The following is a 20,814-nucleotide window of genomic DNA, read 5'->3' on the forward strand; positions in this document are numbered from 1 at the left end:
TTGTTTGCTTGGGGTTTTTGAAAGCTGATAGAACTTAGAGTAGTTTTGTATGTAATATTCTGGAGTTATACATAATGGGGTGGTGAGATATGCAACATTATAAAACCTTCCAGTGAGACAGCTAAGCCCAGGTGCTGGTGTGTTGCTTTGTCTGGACCGCCTCGAAATGAGCATTATCTGAAATTTACAGCTTGGATAGATCTTACACATTCTAGATTCAGACTCTGGAAAACTGTGGGCCTGCTTGTTCTCTCACGGTGGTGCCAAGTAAGAACAATCAGATTCGTATGTGTGTGAATCAGAGGAGACTGGGGGCCCTCATGTCCTGCCATCCATACTAATAGAAGACAAATCAAGAAAAGTCATCTGGGTGAAAAAGACAATGAACAGGAAAAGGTGGAAGGTAGTACGTCCATATGAAGTCTAAACAACAATGAAAGTTTTTAAACAATATATTTGCACAACTACAAATTGCAGGGAAAAAAACAAAAAAGGAATTATATACTTGCAAAACACAACAAATTTATTATATCAGTAAATTATTTTTCATACCATTCAATAACATTTCTGCCCTTACTGAAATCAGAAGATAATGTCTCTCCTCTTTTTAAGGAGGAAAATCTCCAACCTCAGTTCAAAATCTGGTGTCCAGTGTTGTGGAGTAAATAGTCTGGGTAACAACATTAAACAATAAAAATTAAATCTCTCCACAGTCTTTTCAGATGTGGATTAACAGATATGAGTTTTCTGCAAGAAGTGTAAGTCTTGTTTGTGGCTGACGCTGCTAAAGGATCATTTCTTTTGGATGAATATTAAATGTATTTTCCTAAGGTTCTGCTGAGCCTCTGGAACTGTAATTTAGTGTATATTTTACATTCAAAATGAAGATAACATCATCTTTTCCTTCATCATTATTATTAAAGTAATCCTGTTTGGTTTCAGTAAGTGTTTATTTTTCCCTTACAGATTTCATTCCTGGCCTCTGCTTACCTCAGCCAACATCTCTCAGAGGAAAGTTGCTCTGCCCTTGCATCTGTTACGCATTACCTTTACCTCTGCCAGTTCAGCTGGATGCTTATTCAGGTTAGTCTCATAATCCTCTTTCACCCCCCTCCCCAAAACCTCTTTAAAAGTAACTAAAACTGTGATTCTATTATTTCTTACTATACATATGTGTCTGCAATTCTATACTACTGGGGAGCCAAAGCGTTATATATTCTTTATCCAACCTACGGTGTCGGAGTAAATATTCAAGACTTTTCCCCTAATATCCATTACAACTGCATAATAATCTCACTTTGTCCTATAGTGTCCTATAGTGTTTCAAAACACTGAAAAACTATTTTATTGGAGTTTATTGTTTTTTTTTTTTTTTTAAATGTCTCTTTGGTCTGTTGGTCTCTTAAAGTTGAAATGCAAGTATAAACTACGGTCACTTTTGGAGTCAGTAGTGATTTAGTCATTGGACCCATATAATATGACAAACACAACTTCATAAGATTGCATTAAAATAAGGAATATATACATTTGTAGATACTCCCAGAATTTTGATGTATTATACAACAGTAGGTGATACAAAAAATAATTTAATTTACGTGGAAGACCATGAACAATCAAATTTGTCATGGAAAGGCATCTGTTGTAACTTAGTCAAAGTAGCAACCTGTGAGGTTGTTTGAAGAACACATTATCAGACCCTCTTCTAAAAATTGTACATGTAGCACTAATGCATGAATTATGACATTTTTTTGTCTGTTATTTTAACAGGATTTCTCTCTAGCACATCTATTGTAGCATTTACCATTACAGATATAGCAACTTACGTTACTATACCAGTTCTCTAATATGCAGGTTGTCAGACCGAACAAGGAACTGCAAATTATGGTATATATCCAAATGCAACTTTTTATTCTAGTGATATTCATGTGGTATCAGGCATTTTTGTGGGATTGTGTCAGGCTGACATTCACTGAGAACCCTAACAGGCTGTTTAACAGCTCCACTGTGACTAACTAACAGCGGATTTAAAGGAGAGAAGCAAATAAATTGTCTAAAAGCACATTACAGACTTAATGGAGAAAGGGGCGAATGGGTGTTTTAGGCACTGTTTAATGTGGTGTGTGTGTTGTGGTATAGTGAGATGTGGATGTAGATGGTCTGTCATTTACATGGCTTTTGCAATTGCAAAAATGCAATTGCTAAATTGCTAAAAATGCAGCACTATCCTTGGTTTGTTTGGTCCGTACTGAGCAGAGGTCTGAACCGCTCTGTCTCTAGTGAGGCAGTAACACTGCTCTAGTAATGCTCTTTTATTGTCATTTTTTTCTTTTCTCCTGAATGTATACAGTTAGCCAGAAACAGTATTCTCCCTACTGGATGTTTCTTTCTGCTCACTCTGTCAATACCGATTTTTTTCTTCTTCATCTTCTCCTTCATCTTGCTTGGTGTATGGCATTCTCTTGGGCTGACTAACCTAAATTATTTTGTGACCTGTAGATATATTTCCATCTTCTTCGCAGCTCCTCATTTACTTCATTCCTTAGTCACTTCAGGGCACTTGAACTTTTCCTATTTTGGACAGGCAAATTAATGTTTTTAAATTACCACTTTACTTGAATATCTCATGTTTTGACTGCAAAGTGGTTTGATAGGACTTCATGTTCCCACTCTACAGGTGTTACATTACATTAAGTAGCAGATAATTCCCTTTAGGAATGCTTGGTCTTCCGAGGATTAATTGCTTATAATGACAACAACAACAACAACAACAAAGCATGACTGTTAACAGCTGGTCATTTTTATGGCTACAGTTGAAATCTGTTGTTTTTTTTGTTGTTGTTGTTGGAATAAACTTCTGCCAGATCCTATGAACTTGTACGTGCCATTTGATTTTGTGGGGCCTCGGGCTTGTATTAGTCATGAGGACTCTTCATGCAAATTTGAGGTGACAAAGGTGCTTAAGAGGGAATCCTTCATAAGGTGCTGAGTGATGAGCTGACAAGAAGCTAGGAGTAAAACTCAGAAGTAAGGGGAATGGCCCTTTTTCTAGGTGCAGGTCTTCATCTGTGAATAATTCCTGTAGTTTGAAAGACCCAAAAGGAAAGAAATCGTCTGAAATGTAGATGAATCCAGCCCTCAGCTGCAATCTAATCCTCTTGATAGGGGGTAGGTCCTGAATTTATATCTCTCATAGCAGAACTAAGTGAATTAACTTCCTAGCAATTGTTTATTTTGCAGTAATAATTTTGTTGGAACTGTCCCAGCTTATAAAAATAGTTATATATTTATTGGAGCAGGAACTTCTCTAGCTGCTACTTCTTGCATCTCTTTCCCTACTGTGATCCAAGTCTGATGACTCAGATCAACAGAAGACCTTGAGTTTCCTGTGGACTGGAGCCCTCAGCTGACCTACGAGAAGACTTGGGTTTCAATACCATTCTTTGGATACAGGCTTGAACCTTGAATTTCCTTATACTGACGGTGTATCTCATCTTTATCCTGTTCTGCAGTAGAGAAACAGTGCCTGGGCCACAGGGATAGTTCGGAGTAGGCAGGTGGGTCAGCCTTCTTTGACACAATTTGGGAGAAGAGGGGACAGTCCTCTGAATTGTAGCAGCTCTCTTGGTTACAGTGCAGTCCATATAATGAGGAATCTCAGTTGTTAATAGTGCAGTAGGGATGGAGACAGATTGCCTTAATCTGCTGTCAAGACCCCCTTATCATCCATTCTCCATTTGCATTTCCACCCAAAGCCTTGAGGAAGCGACAGCAGCACCCTAAAGGAGTGACAGGGACATCTCTGTGCTTGAATTGGTCCCCACAGCACTATTAGAAAAAGCTGTGGATTTAGGGGAAAACTGGACTGACAGGGAAAATCTAGATGCTACAGCTGTCTGAATGGCAGGTTTAAATTCATGGGACATTTTGTTATATTGCTGTGTTATATTTCTGTTTGTTATAATTCATGGGACATTTCTGTTGTATTTCTGTGTCGCTGTTTGTATTTCTCAGCATTGTATACTTTAAACACACAGATCATGTGTGCAGAATTAATAATGTATTTATACTTACATGGGACTTAGATAATTCTGTCTGGTCAATGGTGAAAATACGAGAAGAGATTCTGTAATGCTCACGCAGTCACTCTGCCATCCGCAAGGCTGCACAGAACAGGGCATATGCCTGATCACTCCATACACATTTGCTAGTGCCAGGCTTGATCACTGCACGCAGAAATTGATAAACATGACAACTGAGTGTGAGCTGCATGCAGATGTGTGCAACTTGCTATGAGCTGAAACATCCAGAAGATCCAGACAATATTAAGTGATGAAAAGGTGACTGAGCAACATTTCCAGGCAACAATTGGAAAACCCATATTTAATAGTAAGTTGGACCTATACACATTCATTTTTGTAGTCCAGATCCTTCATTTTCTAGATTCCAGGACAACTTCATTACTTTTTTTGTCCTAATCTATGTATCTCCTGCATGTTGCTAGATGTAGCTAGATGTTTAAACATCATTATATTTTAATAATGGTTGCAATAACAAAACACATAGCACAGTATTCTAATTCTTCTTCCATTTTTAGCTTCTTGTAAGCTTACATCTGATACCACTATTTATGCTACCCACACAGTTACTGCCCACGATTGCCAAAATGCAGGAACAGAAAGGACCTCAGAGGCAGAAGGAAGTAAAGGGCTGTCTGCAGAGGCAGAACAAAGGGCACATCAAATCATCCTTTTCACAAGGTTGTCTGAGCATTCCTTTTGTATTGTATTGTCTTGCTTCCTGGATTTTATGCATGGATTTCATAGAATTGTAGAATCAAAGAGTGAGTTTGGTTGGAAGGGACCTTAAAGGTCATCTAATGCAATTGCATCCCTGCAATGGGCAGGGATGTCTCCCACCAGACCAAGTTGCTCAGGATCCCATCCAACCTGGTCTTGAACACCTCCAGGAATGGGACATCCACAGCTCCTCTGGGCAGCCTGGGCCTGTGCCTCACCACCCTCTGAGTGAAAAATTTCCTCCTAACCTCTAATCTAATCTCCCTTCTTTTACTTTTAAACCTTTTAAAACCTTTTAAACTTTTAAACCCCTTGGCCTATTATTATCTGTTCAAGCAAAAGGTTGCTCTCCATCTTTTTTATAAGCCCTCTTCAGGTACTTGAAGGCCTCAGTGATGTCTCCCTGAGGGGTTCTCTTCTTCAGCCTGAAGAGCCCCAGCTCTCTCCGCCTTTATTCACAGGAGGGGTGCTCCAGCCCTCTGAACAACTTTGTGGCCCTCCTCTGGACCTGCTCTAACAGCCCCACACCTTTCTTGTGCTGGCAGCCCCAGACGTGGACACAGGGCTCCAGGTGAGGCCGCACCAGGGCAGAGCAGAGGGGCACAATCCCCCTCCCTCACCCTGTTGGTCACCCCTCTGTTGATGCAGCCCAGGATGCAGTTGTCCTTCTGGGCTGCAAGCATGCATTGCTGGCTCATGTGGAGCTTTTTGTCCACCAGAACCCACAAGTCCTTCTCTTCAGGGCTGCTCTCAGTGATTTCTTCTCCCAGTCTGTACTCCTGTCTGGGATTGCCCTGACCAAGGTGCAGCACCATGCTCTTGGACTTGTTGAACCTCCTTAAGTTCACATGGGCCCACTTCTTAAGCTTGTCCAGGTCCCTTTGGATGTCAACCCTTCCTTCTGTTGTATTGACTGCACCTCCCAGCTTGGTGTCATCTGCAAACTTGCTAAGGGTGCACTCGATCCCACCGTCTATGTCATTGATAAAGCTATTAAACAGTACCAGTCCCAAGACAGACTTCTGAGGGACACCACTCATCAGCAGCCTCCACCTGGATATGGAGCCACTGACCGCCACTCTCTGGGTGTGGCCTTCAAGCCAACTCCTTACCCACTGAATAGTCCATCCTTCAAATCCATCTCTTTCGAATTCGGAGAGCAGGATGTCATGTGGGACCATCTCAAAGGCCTTGCAGAAGTCTAGGTAGATGACATCAGTCAGTCTTCCTTTGTTGCCTGATGCAGTCACTCTATCCTAGAAGGCCACCAGATTGGTCAGGCACAATTTGCCCTTGGTGAAGCTGTGCTGGCTGTCTCAGATCACCTCTTCGTCTTGCATGAGCCTCAACATTGCTTCCAGGAGGATCTGCTCCATGATCTCACCAGGCACAGAAGTGAGGCTCACTGGTCTGTAGTTCCCCAGGTCCTTCCTTCTACCCTTTTTGAAAATGGGAGTGATGTTTCCCTTTTTCCAGTCACCAGGGACTTTGCCTGACTGCTGGGGCTTTTCAAATGTGGTGAAGAGAGGCTTGGAAACCACATCAGCCAGTTCCATTGTATGACCAAAGACAATTTCTGTAGGTTGAAGAATGTTAATGACATTACTCAATCTTTCAAGGATGAGGCAGTCTTGACTGCAGAAGGAAAGGAGTAAGCAAGGTGTAAATTACACTTTGTGCCCACAGCGTGAATTTAGCCTGAAATATTTGCCTCGTACTGATACTGAAATTCAGAAGACTTCCTTCCTAAAAATGTCCCCACATACAAATGGATGTTGCTGCAGCATAAGCCTGTATGTTCAAACGCAGTCTGTGCTTTTATCTTAGGGGGACAAACCAAGGGTGCCTTTCGGTGTTCTGTTCTTTTTGTGACAACCGTTTTTCAGGAAACATGACTCTTAGCATTTTCTAACCTGTTAAAAAAAAAAAAAAAAAAAAAAGTGCAATAATAGTAAAAACTGTCTTTTGAGGAGAGAATGAAATTTATGTAGTCCTCACCTGTGATTTCTGACACAGAGAAAGATTATGGTAAAAGGCAGACTCTTTGTTCTGTTTTCATCCATTGTAAAAGTGGAGCAAGCAGAGAAAGTGGCAGTTCAATAAGCAAAGCAAACCAGAGTGAATGTCATGGGCTTGATGTCACCCATACTGAATCCTTGTCCTTTGTGGATTTTTAATGGTAACCTATGGTAATCTGTTTTGTTTTGTTTTGTTTGTTTTTATAAATGTGTTGCAGACTTGTAAGACAATTCCTTATTTTACAATAAGTTTAATTCTTTTTTTTTTTTTTTTTTTTTTTTTTTTTTTTTGAGCATGATTAATGGGCTGTTTAACAGCTTACAAAAAGGAATTACAGAAAAACATGCAGCCACTCTTAAAATGAAAGATGTGGCTATTCGTAAAAAGAAGGATGTAGGGAAATAGAAACTTTCCCATTGATCTGGGAAAATTGTATTTAAAGTCTTTCAGCTAATGTTTACCTGAAATCCACAGGTATCACTAAAGATAAATGAATGAACAAAGAAATAAAACGCGTTCAAGTTTCAGGAAGGTGATTTCAATTGATTACCTCATTCAAAAAGAAAAAAAGGTTCACTGACCTTAGCATTGTTTTGTTAGAGTGCTATTTGAATTTGTAGTTGTTTCGTATCCTACATCAGAACAATAGCAACTTGTACATTTGTTCTTGCACCTGAGCAGCAGAGAAGTGGACTGTATGTTTTATTCTTCTGTAGGACCGGTTATTGTTGCAGCATGGCAACAGGAAAGGATTTGCTAAAATTAGCACCAGTATTTGTATTTCATTGATTTAATTTTGGAACTTCAAAAGGTTGAAGACAAGAACTTACAATTATCAAGATGGAAATGCCACTGCACAGGAAACGGCAAACTACCCCAAACTCCCTTACATCTTTGCAGGAGTACTAGTGTTAACGTGTTTTCTGTGACAAATGAGGTGAGACGGATAAATATGACTAAACAAACATGGAGCAAGGACATTAAGTACGGTTTCTTAGAAAGCAATCTCAGTTTCATGGCCGGGAACAATGTTCTCTGGGTAGTCGAAATAGTAGAACCAACAATCCCTGAGCATAACAACATAGACTGGTTGAAGGATTCGCTGTCTGGAAACACTCAACGTGTGTTTGCACAGCCTAGTCACAATTGCAGAGACACATAATTTAGACATTTCTTCACTCGTGTTTCAAGTTTCACTGCACAGCTAACATCCATCCGTTTCTTTTGAGAACAGGGAATGTTTATTAGAATAAGGTGACAAATAAAATCTTGAATTCAAGTTCTCAATTCCATGTAAAAGTACAAAAAAAGTGCATGGTAAGAGAACAGCCAGTAAGTAGGAAACATATTTTCACAAACTCTATGTGGATTTTCTGCCCAAATTTTCATCTGTTCAGTATTGTATTCCTATGAATGTCCAGTAATGGGATTAATATTTTTATTTCTGTGCTAAGTTACACAGGAAAGTTACAATTATTCAGTACGTTTTTCCTGTGTTCTTTCAAGGAAAACAAAATTTGCCCTTGTTCACATAGCACCACTCACCAAATGACAATAACAAATGTCATAATAATTACTATATTATTAATATAACTACATACACCAGGCATACAAAATGTCAGTCTTTAGGGAAGCATTCAAAAATGCTTACTAAACTAATAATTTTTTTGGAAAACAAGTTGTTAGCAAATGTAATGTGCTTTATGAATCATGATAGAAAGTATCGTATGCTCATGCTATATAAATCACAGAACAACACCTATAATAAAAATTAACTGCTGAGACTTGCATAAGCAATCCATAAAGCAGTAATTAAGTACTTGATTGTAAAAATTCAGCCTGCCTGAACAACATGTTAGACAACCTGTTGGCTGAGGGGAATCTGCAAAATTTCACAAACACAAATATTTGTGAATTTTCTTTGCAATTTTCTTGTCTCTGAATATGGGATTCACCTATCCTAGCAATAGACAGCTGCAAGTTAAGCACATAAATCAACATTATTATATGAAATTCCTGTGTAGTCAGTAGAGAGGTATGAGTATTATTGTGTAAGGATCACTGGCTGCCTGAAGAAGTCTGTCCTCTCTGCTCGGAATATGAAGAGACCCTCGAGGCATAACTTTGAATTAGATGTGCTTCCCCTAGAAAAAGGTAAAAGTAATCCTTTATTTATCACATATAGAAGGCTAAGAAATAATTTTATAACAAGCACAGCTGTAGCTGGTATAGCTTGTAGCTTAAATAGGTTTGAAGTAGAGGGGGTGAAGAAATGTTTTGCCAAACATTCTGATCACGGTTTGGGTCTTTATTAGAAAACAGTAATGTGCAAATGTGCATAACAAAAAGCATACCACATTGGAAGATGTTTCTTCTATTAACTTTTTACAACAAATGCAAAAATCCAAGTAAAACTCTGAATATTTTGTTCTACTTGAGTGGTTTCCATACTTTTATGACCAATTATTTCAAGAGATGTTAGCCATTCCACTTTTTCATTTTGATTCATACATGTTTTTAAGTTCTTGTTTATGCTGCTTGATGAGGAGTTGATCATAAGAAGAAGCAGAATATTGTAAAGATGCATATGAGTTTACGTTCATTCATTCATTCATTATTTATTTATTTATTTTCCCTCAAACTTTTATGCTAATAGTGCACAGAATCACAGAACCACCGAAGTTGCAGGACTATATTGAAATTCTCTGGTCCAAACCCCTGCTCATGCAGGCAGCTGAAGCAGGTTTCTCAGGACTGTGACCAGGAAGCTTTTGAGTATCTCCAGAGAAGGAGACTCCACAATATTTCTAGGCAACTTGGGCAACTCTTTGACCACCGTCACACAGGAAAAAAAGTATTTTCTCGTATTCAGATGGAATTTCATGTATGTGAATTTGTGCTCATTGCCTGTTGTCCTGCCACCAGGCACCACTGAGAAGAGTCTGGTTCCTTCTTCATCTCTTTCTCCCTTCAGGTATTTACAGATATAGATGAGATTCCCTTGAGCCTCTTCTCTGCTCAGAGCAGTCCTAGCTCTCTCAGCCTCTCCTTTCCATTCCTTTGATCATCGTGGTGGCTGCCTGGTGGACTCTCTCCAGTGCTTCCAGGTCTATCTTGTACTGGGATCCCAGATCTGGACCCAGCACTCCAGATGTGGCCTTTTCTCATTATTGTCCCCTTCCTGTTCATTTACACAACCTGTCTATCCAACCTCCAAATCTGTATATATTATTGCTCAAGAAACTCTGTCTTCCTCAGTCCAATTCTCTGTACAGACTAGTCGAGTATTTCATGTTTAGAGCAGCAAGAAAGGCAAGTAGGCTGTCTCTTCCGTCTTGGGTAGAGAAGAACAGAAACAGTGATCCAAGGAGATAATAACTTGTGAGTTTCTTCTAATGAAACTTTTTTTTTTTTTTTTTTTTTTCAGAAAAGTAGAATGGAACAAAGTCAGCATATCACGTGGGCAGAAATAAACTTTAATAGCTGTCAGATCAACTATTTTTGGTCTCAGCATAATCGCATGCACAAAGACTTTGTGTCTTTCCCCTGGCTCATAATTCTTTTTCTGTTGTCTGATCAGGGCCTGTGATGTGAATGCCTCCACTGCTGTGCCTGTTACATTAAAATCTTGGTTGCAATGGTATTCTTACATTCATACCACATGTAAATGATGAAGATGGCTAGTGTTTTTCCTACAAAAAGTCATATACAACTGAAAAATAGCATTAAAAACTTCTACTACAGATCAAATTTAGCAATATTATATCACAGTGTGGAAATCCAAGAAGAAAGCTAATGTTTGCACAGCAAAAATAGCGTTTTATTCTAGAGTGTCCCTCTCTAATAGTCTAATTGCAAGTCTGACAATTACATAAACAAGCATACTTTTTTATAATCAGTCTCTTTTGGTTACTTAAGAAAATGAAAGCGAAATATGTTGAAAATGTTTGTGTTGGGACATATATTGGACATATGCTGGGACAGAAGTACACTGTATGACATTCAGAGTGATTTAGTCTTTGGGATAGCAAAGCATCCACTAAGTCTACTGATTAATATTCTGCATTATTTTTCAGGCTGTTAATTTCTGGTACGTCCTGGTGATGAACGATGAACACACAGAGAGGCGCTATCTGCTTTACTTCCTTTTGAGCTGGGGGCTTCCAGCTTTTATTGTGATCCTGCTTTTGATTATTCTGAGGGGAATCTATCATCACAGCACAGCCCAGATTTATGGCCTGGTCTACAGTGATCTGTAAGTTTCCCTTCAAATATCCTTGAGCTACCTATTGAACTTTTACGGTTATTTTTAATTGGCTTGCATGTAGACACGTCACCCGTATACAGTGCTGCACCTTCCATACAACTCCAGTTTCTCCACGGTTTCATCCTGAGCATTGGTGGCCAGCTCAGGCTCATCTGCCTTGTGGGTAAATTATTTATTCTTTTCTGAGATATTGCAGTTCCAGGCTGAAGGATAGAAAAAGCCACTGCTGCAGAAGTGAGCAGAAGAGTGTGTTTTTCTTCCATTTCATTTCTGTGATTTAAAAAGCAAAAACAAACCCAAAGAAACCTTCAACCCTCTTGACTTAGATTGTTAAAAATATTCTCTGCTAAGCAATGTTACTATATTAACATGTCAGATAGATTTCCTGAAGTGTTTCTCTTGGAATATTGAACATGTTCTATTCCAAACTGTTCTCAACCTAAACCTTGCTGTAATGCCGGTAATTAACACAACCCTTTCAAAGCTATATATAACCACAGAAAACAGTGCTAATTAACAAAATACATCTTCATAGAATCTGAGACATTAAAGTGGAAAGATACATAGATAAACATCTATGTTATTTTTTATCCTCTCTACCTCTCTTACTGTGGTGCCTATTCTGGCAAAGTTTATCTAAGATAACAGCTATTCTAGGATACGAGGCTATTATGCTTGCTTACTGTGTGCCTTAATCACATGCTCCTTGCGCAGCAGAAAAGTAAACGCACAGCTTCCATTTAAATTAATATAAGAACATGCAAGTTCTTTTATGAAAACTTCTTATGGGGGTGCTTGCAGAGCAGGCCCAAAACAGGAGAACATCCATCTGTCTTCCATAAAGGAGTAGGATACCACGTGCATCATTCCATTACAACCTAGAAAAATTCAGTGCACTTTGTTTTTCCTTTTATTTATTTATTTATTTATTTATTTTCTGGAGAAAAGGAGTTACCATGTTTACCGTGAGTAGATATTGGAATTCAGTATATTTGTGTTCGTATGTGCATTTATAAATGCTACTTGCATGGACGTATATATTATTTGTACAAGTGCTTGTCCCTGCACTGATTTATATCATTTATATCATTTTATATAAATGAGCTATACTAGTAATGGACGCTGTCTAGCCATGCTAACCACGGTTTGCTGCCACATTAAGACACACCAGCTCTCGATCTGGGAGATGATCCAAGGTCCACAATAGCAAACCATTTCTAATGTTCATGCTACATGAGCGAGTGCTGCATCAACTATGTACCATGCAATATGTGCAGATGTGTCTCCACAGGACATGGTGAACAATATAGTATTATACATTTCTCCATGGAAAAATGCTTCTCTGTGCGTAGTAAGCATAAGAAATGTGTTTAATCAAGTCTTCTGATTGCAATCAGACAGCGGGCTAATGGTATCTTTATGCAGTGAAACACAGTCTTACAGGTCTTACAGGTTGTTGTTTTTTTTTTCTTTTTGTCTCATTTTTTCATAAACATGGAAAAATCCCTAATTGTGATAAAATTATTAACTAGTGGAAAATTACTAATTCCAACTCACACTCCCAAATTAAATATAAAACTTTTCCTGCATCTTATTAAAGCGGGCAAATGCCAGAAATCATGCTAAGCTAAGTGTGTGTGCCGTTCATTCTAGCTCCGTCATTATGAACACTGTAAGGTGATAACTGCAGGGATTTTCATAAATAGCATCAGTGCTAAATCCTAATTTGAAGAGCACTTGAAAAGTTTCTCATAATTATACAAAGAGGACTTTCAAAACCAGAATGTAGGAAAGAGGATGAACTACACCACTTAGTTTGTTTTCTCTGAACCAGGATGCAGTAGTGGAAAAAGTAACAAAGAGATTTCCAAAGTCAAGGTCATTGCAAAATAACTTCAGAATCAGCCTGAGAAATAGTTTGAGAATAATGGTTTGCTACTAAGAATCTCATTTCACATAAGAGTTGGGAGACAGGTTAAAGTAATAAAAGTGCTGAAGCCTGTTTTCATAGCTCTCCCTAAGTGATCGCTCCTTCAGGAAACTCATTTCTGCATTACAGTGGCGTGCGTCTAACTGACTGTTTTGTTCCTAACCAGAATGCCATGGGCACAATTAATAGCTGAAATTAAAAGCTGAAACTTACACTGAAAGAACCTCTTTATATGCTTGCACTGAATAAAAAAGATTTGAGCTGTGTTAGATTTTGTACTTCAAAAAAAGTGTTACCCGTTAGATATGACAAATTTTGCACAAAATATATATTTTATACAATACCTTGTAACGCCTGTAACATGTTACTGTGTAAAACCAACAGACTGTCATCGTGACAACAGTAGTACAGAGACGGTGATTATCTTCATAATTGCCTGAGCTTAATGTGGTACGAACACTGCAGTCTTTGGCATTACGACAAATGTTATGGTACTGGTAAATTTTTCCATATCATGATGCACGAAGTAGCATGATGTTTTTGGACAGTAGTTCAGCGGTGCATGAAGAAAGGGTTCTGGTATTCCTCCCTTTGCTAATTACCCTGTTGCTCTGCTGTTACCATCTCCTTGCCATTTTGCAAGGGTTTACCTAGAGCAGAGTCTGCAGTGCAGACCGATATTGCGGGCACCGAGATCTTCTCTGCTCAGCTGCTGGTACCTGGAGCCCATGCTTTTGCCCCAGCTCTTCCTTGTCCCACTCCAAAGGTGCTGGCAGTTGAAGATGTCTCTCCAGCAGTGCACTGGAAGGAGGTTTGTGCCCTGAGACCGACTGGAGCTGAGCAGTGCCAGGTCACAGGCTGCTTCTGTGCGGTATAAGTGAACACAATACATTTTGTATTTGTGCATGGGACTGAAGAATTACAGCAAAATTGCTCAGGAAATAGTTGGCAAAAATGAAGAATTGGTTATGAAATTGTGGAGAGGTGAAAGCCAGTTTGAGTAGGACTGAAGAGGTTGCTGATGAGACGGATATTGACTTAAGTCAAATGAAATGAAACGGCTCTGGACTGAGATGGCTGCTTGCCTCAGGTGGGTTTGAATGGTGAGAAAGCAGTCTATCTGCATATCTGTGCCAAAAAATATGGAGGTTCTAGGAATTTTTGATGCAATACTAAGGACAGTAATAAGATTTGATCCCTTTAAAAAAATATATGCATTGGTTCTCATGTCTTCTTTTAGAAAGAATAAGTAATTTCACATCCGGGTGTCTCTAACTGCCCCTCTGCTTAACTTCTTTGTGTAATAACCATTCGCTCAGTCACATCATTGCACTTCAAATTCTCTGTGTGCAGTTGACTTGTCTTTGAACACAAGAGAAATGTGGGAGAAGGGGCCTACATATGCATTTACCATCTATCCTGTTTTTCACTTATTAAGTTCTTGTTGAAGGCTTGCATCATGGTTTCTCAACGTTTGGAAATGAAATCTCCAATGTAAAATTTCAAGTATATTGTCTACTTTGGTCTCTAGTAACCGTATTCTAGAAATATATCAATGCTTAAGAATTCCTTTGATGGCTGAGACATTGATGTTTGTTAGTGGTAGGAGGCAGATTATTGAGAAAGATGTCAGATCATTTCGGCTGGCTAGTAACTGAAATTGGAATTAAGTTCTGAACGAGGTGGTTTAGTATCTCTAAAAAAAAAAAATTATTTCATCCTTCTATATCTTTGAGTCTTTATGTTGTACGTGTAATTTTTCAATTCCTGCTTGAATTTCATGCAATCTCTGTCTAAAATATTTTCCAATGACATAAATAACCACTTAGGTACACACTGTTCTAAAAAGTATTTCCTTTTGCCATTTCTTATTACACTGGAGTTCACTGTGACTTTGTGTTATGACACAAGGACAGAACTCAGATCCCAAATAACCTTTTCTATTCCATGTAAAAAATATATTTTTCTCATTTGCCACTTGATTTTAAAGGTTGTAAACCAAAACCAAAATCTGTTTCTGCACAGGGATTTTTAATGCCCTTACACCTTCGTCACCCTTCTTCTTCTTTCAAATATATATATATTTTTCTTATGGAATAAGAAGAACGCAAACCAGTAGAAATGTGTCATTCCCTGTTAAGTAAGGAAGTAGGAGCAGATGAAATAATAAAACATTTTGTTGGTTTATATCATTGTCCTGTCAGACAGCTACCTTCTCTCAAGTGTATGCACACAGATGTTGCACTTGGGCTGCCAAAGTGTGTGTAAATTCCTCCTCCGTCTATAGTTTGGCTTTATTAATTTAATTTAAAAAAAAAAAAAAAAAAAGAATAAATTCAAAGCAAGACTGAAGTCAAACTGTTCCTCTCATGCCTATTTTCCCCTGGGAATCTGTACCCAGGTGTGTGCTAGATCCACACCTATGTCCCTGATGAGCGAGTTCCCTCCTCTCCATATACAGATGAGTTCACAAAAAGTCAAAAGTTCAGCTTTAAGTCAAATTCCAAAGCTCACTGTGAAATGTCAGAAAGCTCAAAATTTGCTGTTGTCCTGGTGCATGCTGCTAGCCTGTCATGGCCTTATTTCTAGAACAGCTTTTAGCTCAGGTTCTCAACATGTGCTTAATTTTAACAACACGTTTAATCTGAGTAGTTTATTTCTAATAGCCCTCATTAAGTCCAAAGACACAGTTCACCTGCTATGGGGGGAAACATATGGAAGCAAACTGAAATTACAGACGTAGGCAAAGAGAGGCAGAACATGCAGTGGAGAGGTGGAGAAAGTAATCTGAAGAATTACATAAAATCTAGCTCCCAGTCTCACCGGTGGTTACTCTGAAGAAAAATATCAGTCGTATTTGCTTTGTACGTGTCTTTGATTGCTTCACAGGGGATTTAGCAGCTGTAGACAGTTCTGGAAACAATGCAGGTACAGTTATAAAACCTCAAACTGACAAATGACTTGAGGCTAGCAACAACACAGTCATCTTTTACGTAGGAAGCTGGGTTTGGGTTCATGACACCTTGTAACTCTGTTACACTTAGGAACAAAAAACAAAACAAAACAAAACAAAACAAACAAACAAACAAACAAAAAAGAAACAAGAATAGGACTTCTGATATGGGCATACTACCAATAGGGTGGCTTTCTGTTCTCTCATATAACCCTGAAACCTTAATTGTCTACACTGCAGAGACAGAGAAATTTCAACCCCCTCTGAAGGCAGTGGAACCTCACACGTTTACAGGGCTCTGTCTTAACAGTTTTTTGAGAACAAAGGCCAGAATTACTTAATTACCTGTATCAGTTTTTGTTCACAGATCAGTGTAAATGTTAATTATGTCAGGTTCTTTGGACTTGTTCCCAAGAAATTTTCCAGAGGTATAACATGCTAGAAAAATATGCACCACTTTTAAATTGGCAAGAACCACAGGTTAGTGGAGTTCAAACTTTTGATGCACTTGGGTGGTTAAAGGTCTTACCTACAATAACACTAAAGTATGTTTTCATAAATGTAAGTACATTATTGTGCATAACTGTGTTGCAGCTTTAAGGTTTGAATCTGACTAAACCTTCTGCTTAAAACTCCCCAAAGGCCTGTTTTTATTACAATATAAACTAAAACAAGTAACACTTGAAATGGAGAAAAATGGAAGTGATTAGACATGATAGAATAGAAATTTAAAATATTGTAAACAAATATCTCCTTGCCCATGTCCTTGTGATAACTGGTCGAGCTGGTTTCCAAGCACATTTTTAGTCAAGCTTTAGTCTATTTTTTTGACTTGAAGCAAACTGTATAGTTTCCTCTGGTTCCCAAGATGTGTTATTTTCAGTCATTTCTGACATTTGGGTACCTGTTCCTTGCACTCTTATGAGCTTTTTTCCCTCTGCCAATCCCTTCACTTTCTGGAGTCTCTCTCTTTTATTTTTTATTTTTTCTTTTTTTTTTTTTTTTTTTTTTTTTTTTTTTTCTTTTTTTTTTTTTTTTTTTTTTTTTAGCATGATTTATATTCTCAATTCAAGAATGGTCTCCCCTTTACATTAGGAGGCTCCACCTAATTCATTCATTTTCCCCTTTAAAACCTTTAAAATTATAGAAGCAACTTGTGTTTGGTTTCAGTGATGGTGACGATAGCATCTAGCCGCAGAAAAAGGCTAAGCTAAATGTTCTCACAAATGTATCTTCTTTGTGTTGTATCATCTGCCAAGTTATCTATGAGAAATAATGGGAAAAGATTGTCTAGCAAAATTCCTTTTTAGAAAAAAAAAAAAAAAAAAGAAACTCTACTATGTTCAGTGCAGAATAGGAGTAGGCAGAATTTTTTCCAGCAAAGTCACTGAATCTGTGTCTGCAGCCACATACAGGGACGGGGGAACACAAGGCTGCAGAGAACTGGAAATTATGAACTTTTTTCTGTGACTAAGAGAGTAACTCTTCCTGTTACTCACACTGCTGTTTCTCTGAATCAAGATCTTGACTGAGGCACAGGGTATGTATGAATGTCTAGGAGCCACAGCCAACATTTTTTGGAAAAGATACTTCACTGAAAATGAGCTCCAGTACCGGGCGTATGTGTCCTGCTGCAGGAATGGGTCAAGGGCACCTTGTTATCTTCAGGAGAGGGAGTCAAACCTGAACTTCAGACAAGACGAGCGGCGCGGTTGCTTTCTGCATGCTCAGTTCTTTGGGTGAGTCATGCACTGTTGGGTTGTAGCCCAAATTAGTGATACCACAGATGCCTGAAGACAACTAATGCTCTGAGATATCGTCTTAATTATTGGTTTGTTTAACATCGGTGTGTGAAGCACTGGACAGTCAATGGTAAAGCGCTTCGTTAGGGAGCATAGTGAAGGCTTGAAAGAAGCACAACGCTGTGAATGATTATGCCCTGCTTGTAGATGTGGTGTTATGCAAAGCGCATAGAAGCTGCAAGGGGTGAGAAATATTTACTTAAAAGTATTGCCAAGGCTGGAAGCTTGAGCGGCAAGGCCTATCAAAGATTTATTTAGTTTTAACTCACAGGGGTAGGTGGAGGATTGAGGGGCAGTCTAGGCTCAGGCCTCAACTTGACCAAAAAAAAGTAAGATTTAATAGCTCATAATGCCTTGTGTTACTACCTACCCACTGAGGTTCACTTGTTTTGATTCTGTTTTAAGGATAAAATATTCCTGAAGCACCTTTCCAGACGCTAATCTTCGTGGAGTTTTCTCCCAAAGGCTGCAGCCCCCAGAACCGCCTGCACTTACAAGGAGGACCCTGTAAACATTAATTATTTGTTATGGATGAAGTCACACCTTCTCCCTAACCTAACGCGTGCCAGGCTGGTGCACTGATGTTTAACCCAGGCAGCCAAAGAGCTGGAAGCCTTGCTGAGCCTCACCAAGGTGCATTACCCTTGCATTGCTGGCACGCGGCCTGGGCACAGGTCCCTGGCTTACCAGCTGTTCCCTGAAACGGAGCTCTGCTTCCTTAATCCCAGGCACTAGTGCCACTCCCAGTAAAAGGAACTTTCTTTTTTAGCTCGAGTGAGTTAATTTCTGGCCAAGTATTTGGATGAAGTCCCTTTTATTATTGCTTCAAAAGCGCTGAATGCAGGCCTCATTCTTCAGAACAACGCATTTGAAACACAAGGCTTTTACACGCAGGAATAAGCCAACAGCTAGGAAAAGACTTCAGTGTTTTCAGCTGAACTGTCAGAAGTGCTAAAAGAGGTTTCTGTGATGAATGGACGTGTAATTCCCAACCCCTAGTGCCTGTTCCTTGTTTTATTTCCCATACGGACTTGGAAGTGTCTCCCTGCGTGGTCCTCCCCCTCCAGGTTGTGCATCCTGCTGTCCCAGCCACTTCTATTTCCTCTTCCTTTCTGCCCAGGTCACTGGCGAAGCACCCAGGATCTCGTGCAAACCTCTACTGCTAGCGCTCAGCGCAGAGTGGTGCTTTGGCATCCAGATGCGAAGCCAAACGCTGCGTGAGCTACTCAGCTGAAGCAGTGGGGCAAAAAAACACGTATTTTTCACTGGCTGAGATCTCACCATTCACTGCTTGCCCTTCTCGGCAGGGTAAATTAGACCTTGCTGAGCTGTTTGCTACTGTATGAGAAATATGAGAAATGTTTCTAATGAACCAGAGCTGCTGGGTTTATGTCTTCATTGCACCACAACAGAGACATTCCCATATATATATATATATATATATATATACACATACTGGGTGAGCTACCTTACTTGCCTGACCTATAGGAACAGTAAAAAAAAGCAAGAAATCTATCCTTTTAGTGCACTTCTCTTTTATTTTATTAACCCCCACCCTCCATTATTTCCAATGAAGCTGCCTAGGGTGCTGCCAAGTGCTATGGATTATCTAAAAATAATTCATAAATGCACTGTCTTTAATTACCTTTTTATTTATCTCTCATTACAAGCATATGTTTTCGGTGGAGGGAGATAGTTTGAGGGGAGGGGGAGTGCAAGGGGCTGAGTGCTTTTTATATCTTGGCAAATACTTAATGTTAAGCAAATGTTAGCACATCAGAAAGAAGGGTAATTGCAGTGTTGTGCCTTTAAAGCCCTACAATACAGGAGAAATTGCGGCTGATTTTCGCGATGGAGTTTTGAAAAGAGAGTAGAAAGAAATATTTGTTACTTCTTGGCGGCAAAATTCTTGACCACTGTTAAGAGTCTGACAGATCAGCATCATTTTAGAGGATTGTGAGGACAGGCTGCTGTAGGTCCTGTAGGATCAGCCTGTGGGGCCTGATCCTTCTTCACACAGCTCTTTTTGTACCTGAGCCAAACTCCAGAGACTTCTCCGAAGCCTGCGTTCGCTGTGACGAAGGTAGCACAGAGTGGTCACAGGATGAAGGCTTGTATCCCTGCTGCTGATGGCAGCCTTTAAACGCTTGATCTTTCTTTTCAGGTTGTGTGAGAAATTAGCGATATAGTCCCTCCTACTTTATGGTCTTTAGTTAGCAGGATACCGCCTACTGCTACTAAAAAAGCTTGTTCTTGGTTTATCTGTTTTCCAACAGTTTAGAAAACCCTTCATCTGATAGGCTAGAATACAACAGGAAATGCTAAAAAAAGCAATTCTGAGATCAATACCAGCATCTGGCTGGGACTCCTCAATTGACACTGACATGTTTTTATAATAAGTAAATACATCTAGCCTCTTCTGTTTGATCCTCCTGAAAGCAGTAGAGAAAATCAGTATTTTTCTTGAATGTTTCCACAGCACCGTTCTGCAGCAGCAGGCCGATTTTGTGCTCACATTTTAGTTGCTCGAGGTGCATGGACAAGGGCTGCAGTGAGCTGTAACCTGGGAAGACAAACCCTTGCTTGTGCTAGGCAGCAGCACCAGTAAATGTAAGTGTCTCTCACCAGGCTGTGCTAAGGAATATCTGAGGAAAAGGAAAACAGTGACAGGAGATTGACTTGCATTAACAGTATCAAGTTTAGTTGCCAGTATGGCTTATACAGGGTCAGTATCTAGCAGAGAGCCTTCAAAAGGAATGGTTGTAATACTTGCTTATCCTGGGCATTTGTTATGTTACAACCCACAAAGAACTTTGCGTGGGGTGGTGGTGGTGGAACAAAACATGCAGATATATATATATAAAAACCTAAAAGTACATACTAAGTAGTGTTGTGAGGGCCGGCCAGGTTCAAGTGTGTCTTTTCTTTCCTTTTCTTTCCTTTTCTTTCCTTTTCTTTTTTCTTTTCTTTTTTCTTTCCTTTTCTTTCATTTTCTTTTTCCTTTCCTTTCCTTTCCTTTCCTTTCCTTTCCTTTCCTTTCCTTTCCT

General features: G+C 39.3%; 1 protein-coding gene across 4 annotated transcripts in view; it reads left to right on the forward strand.

The window, feature by feature from the left end:
• ADGRV1 (adhesion G protein-coupled receptor V1) overlaps nucleotides 1-20,814 on the forward strand; it is a 291,563-nt gene that overhangs the window by 197,229 nt on the left and 73,520 nt on the right. For all 4 annotated transcript variants that reach the window (XM_035310214.1, XM_035310213.1, XM_035310215.1 and 1 more), the window contains 2 exons: nucleotides 967-1,083; nucleotides 10,892-11,070. In XM_035310214.1, the coding sequence (XP_035166105.1) occupies nucleotides 967-1,083; nucleotides 10,892-11,070 (296 nt within the window). The remainder of the gene's footprint in view (nucleotides 1-966; nucleotides 1,084-10,891; nucleotides 11,071-20,814) is intronic.

The sequence above is a fragment of the Oxyura jamaicensis genome, chromosome Z (assembly GCF_011077185.1).
Source record: "Oxyura jamaicensis isolate SHBP4307 breed ruddy duck chromosome Z, BPBGC_Ojam_1.0, whole genome shotgun sequence".
In the NCBI taxonomy this organism is placed as follows: Eukaryota; Metazoa; Chordata; class Aves; order Anseriformes; family Anatidae; genus Oxyura; species Oxyura jamaicensis.